The 7,912-nt window shown below is 36.5% G+C and overlaps 1 protein-coding gene across 1 annotated transcript; it reads right to left on the bottom strand.

Moving 5' to 3' along the window:
• Nucleotides 1-1,844: 1,844 nt before the first annotated feature.
• On the bottom strand, nucleotides 1,845-3,981 carry LOC119798775 (regulator of G-protein signaling 2-like). Its single transcript, XM_038308389.1, has 5 exons — nucleotides 3,832-3,981; nucleotides 3,653-3,739; nucleotides 3,263-3,324; nucleotides 2,871-3,037; nucleotides 1,845-2,748 (listed from the first exon to the last, which is right to left on the bottom strand). The coding sequence occupies exons 1-5, from the start codon at nucleotides 3,924-3,926 to the stop codon at nucleotides 2,551-2,553; spliced, it is 609 nt and encodes a 202-aa protein (XP_038164317.1). The 5' UTR covers nucleotides 3,927-3,981; the 3' UTR covers nucleotides 1,845-2,550.
• Between the last annotated feature and the right edge of the window lie 3,931 nt (nucleotides 3,982-7,912).

Raw genomic sequence — 7,912 nt, 5'->3', positions numbered from 1 at the left:
AACTACAGTAAGCAGAAAGGAATCAAAGAAGCTATAAAAAAGGATAAAATCCTAAATAGCAAGACTGCTGCGTAACTGAATGGGATTTTGGTATGCCTACTTGGAAGGTCAGGAAAAGTTTATTTGTGAAACTCATTATCAAACACGGTGCTGAGAGCTGATATGCCCAATGCTAAAGACAGTTCTGTTTAGACTGTGTTACAGCTTTGGCAATATTAGCATCAATCACTTTATGAATGCAGCAAAACATGACTGGAGGTGCAAGCTTTATTTCTTTTATTTTGAGAAATCAAAAACTTTATTATCTGTTTTTAAAAGCTTCGTGTTAAATTTGCAGTAGTTATAAAATAATAAGAAACCCCTCTAATTTAGCTGGCCAGATGAAGCTTTAAGCAGCAGTAAGCACGTGAAGTAAAATGTGCATAATTACTCAGGTGACTGTCCTGGACACTCATTGAAAGCTGAAAATAATAGCAGGAGCAGAGCGCTTGATTTGCTGAAACAAGAGAAAACGTCTTTGCAGTGCATGGCACTATGGCACAGGTCTGAGAGGGGAGAAACAGCAGCAGTGTGTGTCCTGGATTCTGACAGATGACAGACAGGAGGAAGGCTTATCTCCTCTTCTGACAGCTTTAAATATGTTGTTATGATACTTGAACAAAGATGCTGTAGTGTAGTACTCCAATAGATTAGGAATGTTGTCGTGTGACTTAACACAGAGCAAACTGTTTCTAATACCTTTGTACACGCTGTACCTTTGTATGTGCTTTTGTCACATTTAAAAATGCAAGGCATTTAATTAGATCTTTCTAATTTAGTTTGAATGACGCCATTAAGAGCTTGCTGGAAAATGTAGACCTACTCTATAATTATTGAAATGACTTTTAGCATTATTTTCACATGTAGTGCTATATATAGAAATATTTATATCCCTTGAGGTTTTCAAAGTGTGTAACATTATAATTTTTTTTATTTTTATTTTTTATTAGGATTTTATACAGAGCATCCAAAAACTGTAAAGCAAAGAGTTAAATGTTTTTTGGGTTATTTTTTTCAACAAAGGAAAATCTTAAATGTTTTACATAGGCTACATTTATTTTCAGCCACTTTTACTTGTAAAATACAATAAACGATTCCTAAATCGGATATACATCCTTCACCTGCAACTGCTTTTATGAGAACATCTGTGGTTTTGTGGCGGATCATAACTGCTTAAAAAACAGCATGATGTCCAAGGAATAGTATGGATTTAAAGTCATAGTTGCTTTTAAAACTGACTTAGAATATAAAGCGATATCCAAAGCTTTTAGCATCCTACTGAGCTCTGTTGAGTCCCGAACTGAAAATGAACAGAATATGGCACAAGTTTCATCCAATAAAGATATCACTATCCACCTTAAAATCACAGGGGTACAGCAAATAAGTAATTAAGACCAATTTGGCCTTCATGACGCTCATTTTCCGAGGCTGCCACATAATAAATATCCATGTGTGGTTAATTTTAAGTCTAATATTTGTTGGTACTTATTGAGGATAAATTCACATCAGCTGTCTTGGATTTGGCAACTTTACTGATTACATGGCATCCATGGTACGTGTCAAATTATGACAAATACTTTCTTAAAATGTTGGTGCTTTAAATTATTTCTTGTTTTGTTTTTTTTTATCTAAATCTATCCCTACATTGCTAAAGCCATAGTCAAATCAACAATGTGTATATACCTAAAAACAATGAAGAACTAGTTTACTAGAAGGATATCAACATGTGGATGGAAGCTCTCACAGGCAATCTGAGATTCTAATATTTAGTTTTCTGCTTAATCTGTAAAGAAACACATTACAAGTTTTTAGCATCGTGGAAATAGTTTATTCCAAAGGCAAGCCAGCTGCCAAAAGCTTAAAATATACATGAAACATCTGGTGCAGGATCACAGTATTTACATTCTCACAGTCAGTTGCAGTGGAAACAGTAGACATTATCACATATATTAAACTTGCACATCTTATGTAAACAAGTGCAAATACAGAAGAATAAAAAAGTTTGGCTACATGGGAAGTTTAAGACCCCTATAAAAAATTCTAACAGTGGATTTTGACCAAAAATACATTCTTACAGTACTGTCGGTTTCAGGTGAGCAGAGATCAGTATTTCAGTGTTTTTACTTCTTAGCTCTAAACCAGTAGTCTTCACAACATTGTATTGTCTATAATTGCATAAAACCTGAAATAGCATGAATTTGTAATGGTACATCAAGAAAACTGTGTGCAATGACCCAGTGAAGGAAATGTAACCTTAATCCCATCTCGTGAAAATGCTCTGCCCGCTTCCTGCAGCATATTCATATTAACCTCACAGTTTCCTTGTTGAAATCAGACAGCTGAACTGTCTAAAAATGACTTTACTTTGCATTTTCCATTCGCTGCTGCTATTCATGCTCAAAATTTGCATTCAGGTCTGTTATCCTGATGCAGCTCCAGGAATGAACATTATCTGGACCCAGTGTGCAGTCACAGCGGTAAACAAATGACTTCAGGAGTGGGTGCGTAGTTTTACCAGTACTTAACGAGCTTGCTCTTTCCACTGGCAACTGCGCACAGTTCCTTGTAGAGGTCTGAGAGGATGAACCTCGGGTAGGAGTTATTCTCCATCAAGCTGTAGATTTTTTTCTGAGCAATCTGGAAGCTTGTGGCAGTGGGTGCATTTAAACACTGCTCAATGCTATTTTTTGTGTTGAAATCCAGGTTTATCTGTTGCAAAGAGAAAGAAAGAAATTATAAATGTTTGCTTTTCTTCAGCAAAAAAACTGCAAAGAAACATACTGTGAGAGTAAAAAAAATGTTTTTTTTTTTAAAGATCAAAGTTGTATTACCTCCTTCGGAGCTTCACTTTTAATGAACTCCTCATAGATGGTGTTGGCCTTGGACACCAGATCTTTTTGTGACGTAAGGGACTTGAAGTCCTCACATGCCGTCCAAAACTCAATGTTCTCCTCACAGAACTCGGACTTCAAAAAGATGTGGAAGGCAGCTTTCCCATCTGGGGGAGGAAGAAACAGAGGATTAGGATTGTGAGATGGGCCCAAGTGTCTTTCTCTTTCTCAGGCTCTCTGCCCATTAATGGAAAGTCAAGTAAGTCCAAAGCCATTACGAGCTGTGGTTTATTGAGGCCAATAAACTGCCTTTATTCAGCAACCAGCTACAGTGTGACCTTTGAGACTCTTTTATGTATGACTGCTGCAACAGAGGGATGAATGATACTTACATTTATGGGCGAGTAGTTTGTCAAGTGACTGTGCCCATTGGTTCACGTCATCAACGTTCGGCCTGAGGGTAGAGAACAGATCTCGCGTAAGAGATAATTATAGCTTAGACAACTGCCACTTTTATAGTGCAACTGTAAATCCTTGCAATTGATTACCTCAACTATAGTACTACAATTGACTGGCCGGTTATTAAATAGGTTTGATTGCATAGCCTTACTTGTTGCAGTTTTTCCAATATGCTGCACACTGTGATGTATTTCATTTTAAGACTGATTTATTTTTCATATTTAAACAATAGTTCATGTCAAAATGAAGTCCAACATAACATATTGCATTACTTTCAGACTGAATCTTGAATACATATCTATATACACATATTCTCGACCCACCTGTATGATCTATTTTTCTTTGGATGTAGAATTGACTTGGAAGAGTTTGTCCACAAACGTCTAAGTCTGGTTCTCCAGTTTTTCCTCCTATGTAAAGTACAGAGCAAATTAATCAGAATTAATTTGTGTAAAATGTCATTAAGAAAAGGAAAAAGCCATTAAATGTTACAGTCTCTTACTTTATCTCCTTTTTCCCTGCAGACAGGTCACTTGGTTTCATGCAGTCATTAACAGCCATGTTTTGGGATGACATACTGCTGAGGTTCTCTCTCATCGTGTAGTCTGGTCTCTTTCTCCCTCTTGGCTTGTGAGGCTGCTTTATACTTTTTTGCTTTGGCCAGGAACCCATGCATGACGGACGGGAGGCGGCGCCATGGAAGGAAGGCTCTAACCTGATTGGCTCTGAATGAACCCTGGTGTGCCTCTGCCTGTGATTTGGTGGAAGAGAGGCTGTCACTGCATAATGATCAACTCCCTGAATACACTTCTGGTTTCCAAAATTAGGAGTGGGGTCAAAATGGGAAAAACATATTAAACAGATTGTTTAAATGACACGTAGATGCAATGACTTTAACTTCTGTTGTCTGTTCTTTGCAACTTTTTGAATCATTTTTTCCAAAATGTTTTGAACAAGAAAAGCAAACTGCAAGAAGGTTTTTGTCAAAAAAGAGATTTTATTTTAGTTTCCCAACTTTACTTCTGCCTCTGCTGTTCTTCTTTCACTTTTTGTCCTTAACAACGTGTTCATTCTAACGTCAGAAATACTTCCTGCAGTCGTAGTGTTTAATGAATTACACACCCAGGGTGTGGAGCCTTGAAGACGTTATTGTCGTGATGGTATGCAGAGATATGACACGTTGGATCCGATGATGATGATGCAATATGCCATCACCTTTCAAGGTAGGGTGGATAAAACAAACATCAATTTTAGGCAGGAGAATACTTCCCTTATCTTCTGTTGGCCTTTAAAACAACTCTGACTATTGATTAAAAGCGTTAAAGGCTTTGAATTTGCTTCCTAAAATGTGTGCAATGTAAGACTGACTCCTCTGTTAAGGAATTCACCATTTTTAGGAAAAGGTTGCATCGTTATATTTAGTGGATAAGAGTTCAGCCTACTCCGGAAGCTCTCAAGAGAATTTAATCTGAACTGAGATGCTGCTCTGGGAACCGATCCTCCTCGGCAAACACAAGTTCAAACATTACATAGTATCAATGTCAACATCCCCAATATTGACCCAATGGGATTAGACGTGGACTAGGCTTGTTTAGAAAAGAACCCACATTCAAAACCTTTGCTTATCTTAACAGAATGGATCTTGACAGAAATCTGAAGATGCAAGCACTGAAATTATATATAACGTTATTTCTGATATGTAATGATATGTAACGTGGCGGCCTAGTGGTTAGGGCTTTGTGCATGGGATCCAGAAGTTCAAACCCCACTCCCACAGACTGCCACTCTGGCTCTCTGAACAAAGACCCTTAACCCTACACTGTTCCTCGGGCGCCGCACAGTGGCAGCCCAATGCTCTCCAAGAGAATAGGTTAAATGCAGAGAGTAAATTTCTTTGCGCTGTACTTATGAGAGTGCAATTACAATAAAAAAGCTGGAAATTTTGGTCAAGCTCTGTCAATGCCCCGCTTTCACCAACCATCTAATAAAAACACAGTAAATTGTTTCAGCTAAACATGAATTTGTGAAAGTTCCATGTTTCTATTTGGTCCAATTCTGATTGGCTCTTTCTAGTGAATTTAAGGTAGAATCTAATTTGTGCTGACTTTTAAAACACAGCATTCCTATGCTGCTAAGCTGCCCTGTGTTGCTTATGAGATAACAGCTAATTTTTAAGTCTGCTGTGTTCATGTTGACTTATGTGCATTTTATCTGTTTTTCTTTTTTTATTTCTATTGTAAGGCTAATGTTATTGTAATTTCTCAAAAAAAAAAAAAAAGTTTTTTTTTTTTTTTTTTTGACTATACAAGCATATACCACGCAGAAAGAAAGAACCCAAGCCATGATTCATACCCTGGACCTTGTTCTCTCAACTACCGAAAAAAAAAAAAGGTACAATAACACATAGCTTACTGTAAAAAATGGTTTAAGTTCCTACATCAACATTACCATAAACAACATCAAAATCCCATGCAGTTTTTGACAAGTTTATTTATTACTATTAAATAGCTTCAACAGTCAAACAAAGTATTTTGGGGGTATTTTACAATCATCCCCCCATTGCACGTATAGACCTGCATGAGTTTATAGGAACACAAGTTCATCAAGTTTACTTAAGCAAAGTATTTGATAAATCACAAACGTGATATTTTTTCAACTTAACCTGCAGGTCCTGTATTTACACACAATTAGGGAATAACCCGCATCATCTTCACAAAACACAAACTCTGCCATGTTTTCATTCCCTTTTTTGTCTGTTTAACTTTCTTGTCATTAAAATCATTTGTAATAAAAAAATAATAATAATAGAAATAGGAAAATCTCTCTACAATTGGTGCTAATTGTATTTTTGATGACCTTACACATTCAAGGTTTTAGTGCAATGTTTCAGTATATGTCAGCAGTAAGTCAGAACCAGGAGGCCCTTAACAGGCACAGTAAAAACCTTTTCCAGTAACATTATGGGCTTTCAACAATGACATCATATTCCCACAAAACTGAAAGGTCAAATCTACTGAGGAACACAATATCCATATATAAGAATTATCACATTTTGTTCTGCTATCAGCGCCATAGTGTATCTGCGTCACCTGTTCTACACTGTTGTGGTTATCCTTGGCCCCCCTCCCGTTTTCGCACGGGTTTAGAACTATGCTGGGTGAAAACATGGTGTTCGCCTCTTGTGTTTATTATGATGTGCAGACTGTGTGTAAGAAGCTGTCTGTTTATAAGTGGATGGAGAGCAGAGCCAAGTTTCCATTAAAGCACCCATTTTATCCACATAGTCTCAAACGGAAGGTAGTTCCCATCATTGCTTTGCAGCGTTTGTCCTCTCTGTGTTTTTGGGAAATTGCAGAAAAAGAAAGGACTTCTGTACTCCTTATATCCTTTTGGATTTGTTTCAGCTTGGACTGGTAACAAAGGGCATCAAAATAAGGGGCCCTATGTTAAGCTTTATGCTTCAGGAGTTTTAAGGCAAGCACCAAAGTAATCATAACACACACTCTTTTTTCATTTTTTGAATGGAAATCTTTCACTTTGATTGTCCATTCTAGCTGTTAATCGTGATTAGAGCTTAACCAATAAGTATGAGATGAAATCAGATAAGCTTCACTTCCCCCTCTGCTCAGTCTTTCAGCATTACACTTTAACACCACAATCCAGATTAAATGAAGATTGATAAAATAAGGTTATTAAAAAAGCTAAATTAAGTTTAAAATTGAAATTAATACTTTTTTTCGGTTAGGGCATTTAACTTCATAAAAGAATACCAACATGTTTGAAAAATAAGTTATAAAGATGTTATAAATATTACATTTATTTTATTTTCATTGGCTCAGAAGAGAAGCTATAAGGACATTTTTGCCATTAATTGAATTTTATCTGGACATCTACCTGAGCATTTGCACTGATTGACACAAACAGTGTTTATTTAAAACCGTGGCCTCTTTGCCATGATGATGTCTCTCACAAAAGGGGTTATAGGATGACTTTCCACACAAGAGTTAAGCTAATTGTTTTCTGACGTTCTCAAACAACTCTATAGATCCTACTATGGTATTCAATCAGACAACAGCCAGGAGCACCTTAAAACCAAATATTTAACATTTACACAGAAAAAAAACATAAAAAAGTAATGTTTTTATGATTTAAACATGTTCTGTTATGCTGGATTTCCATGATTTAAAGTAAAAACTGATATGAACAGTTCAAAGTGTATCATTATTTTATAGTTCTAGTTATTTGTTTCTTGTACCAAAATGTACATTAGACATCCAAATATGTAAAACAGAAAATGCAGAGGGTTTAGTAATACAGCTCCATAGTTTAGGGGTGGTCTTTCCAGTATAATTCAGTCGAATTTAATGGGTGTTCAGATTATCAGCCAGTGGAAATGTTTTCTTGTCTAAAGTGAGTAACATTTTTCTCGCATGAGCTGGGATGTTGAGAAATAAAAGTAGAGTGACAAGTTATGGCTTAATTGTGACATTTTTCTTGCATATTGTAATGCTGAACAGGTCAGAACCAGCTAAGAGGTGTTTATGTTTTGGTTAACTTTAACTCCTAAGTTGGCAGCACGTCTC

Source organism: Cyprinodon tularosa, unplaced genomic scaffold, assembly GCF_016077235.1.
Source record: "Cyprinodon tularosa strain WSP-4 unplaced genomic scaffold, ASM1607723v1 ctg636, whole genome shotgun sequence".
In the NCBI taxonomy this organism is placed as follows: Eukaryota; Metazoa; Chordata; class Actinopteri; order Cyprinodontiformes; family Cyprinodontidae; genus Cyprinodon; species Cyprinodon tularosa.
Note: the sequence above shows the minus strand (reverse complement) of the source record. Positions and strands in the feature narration are given on the sequence as shown.

Coding starts and splice junctions, on each gene's coding strand:
- LOC119798775 (XM_038308389.1), bottom strand. CDS start 3,926: ATGAGAGAGAACCTCAGCAGTATGTCATCCCAAAACATGGCTGTTAAT. Junction 3,740..3,831: donor GCAGGGAAAAAGGAGATAAA/GTAAGAGACTGT, acceptor TACTTTACATAG/GAGGAAAAACTGGAGAACCA. Junction 3,038..3,262: donor CAAACTACTCGCCCATAAAT/GTAAGTATCATT, acceptor TTCCTCCCCCAG/ATGGGAAAGCTGCCTTCCAC.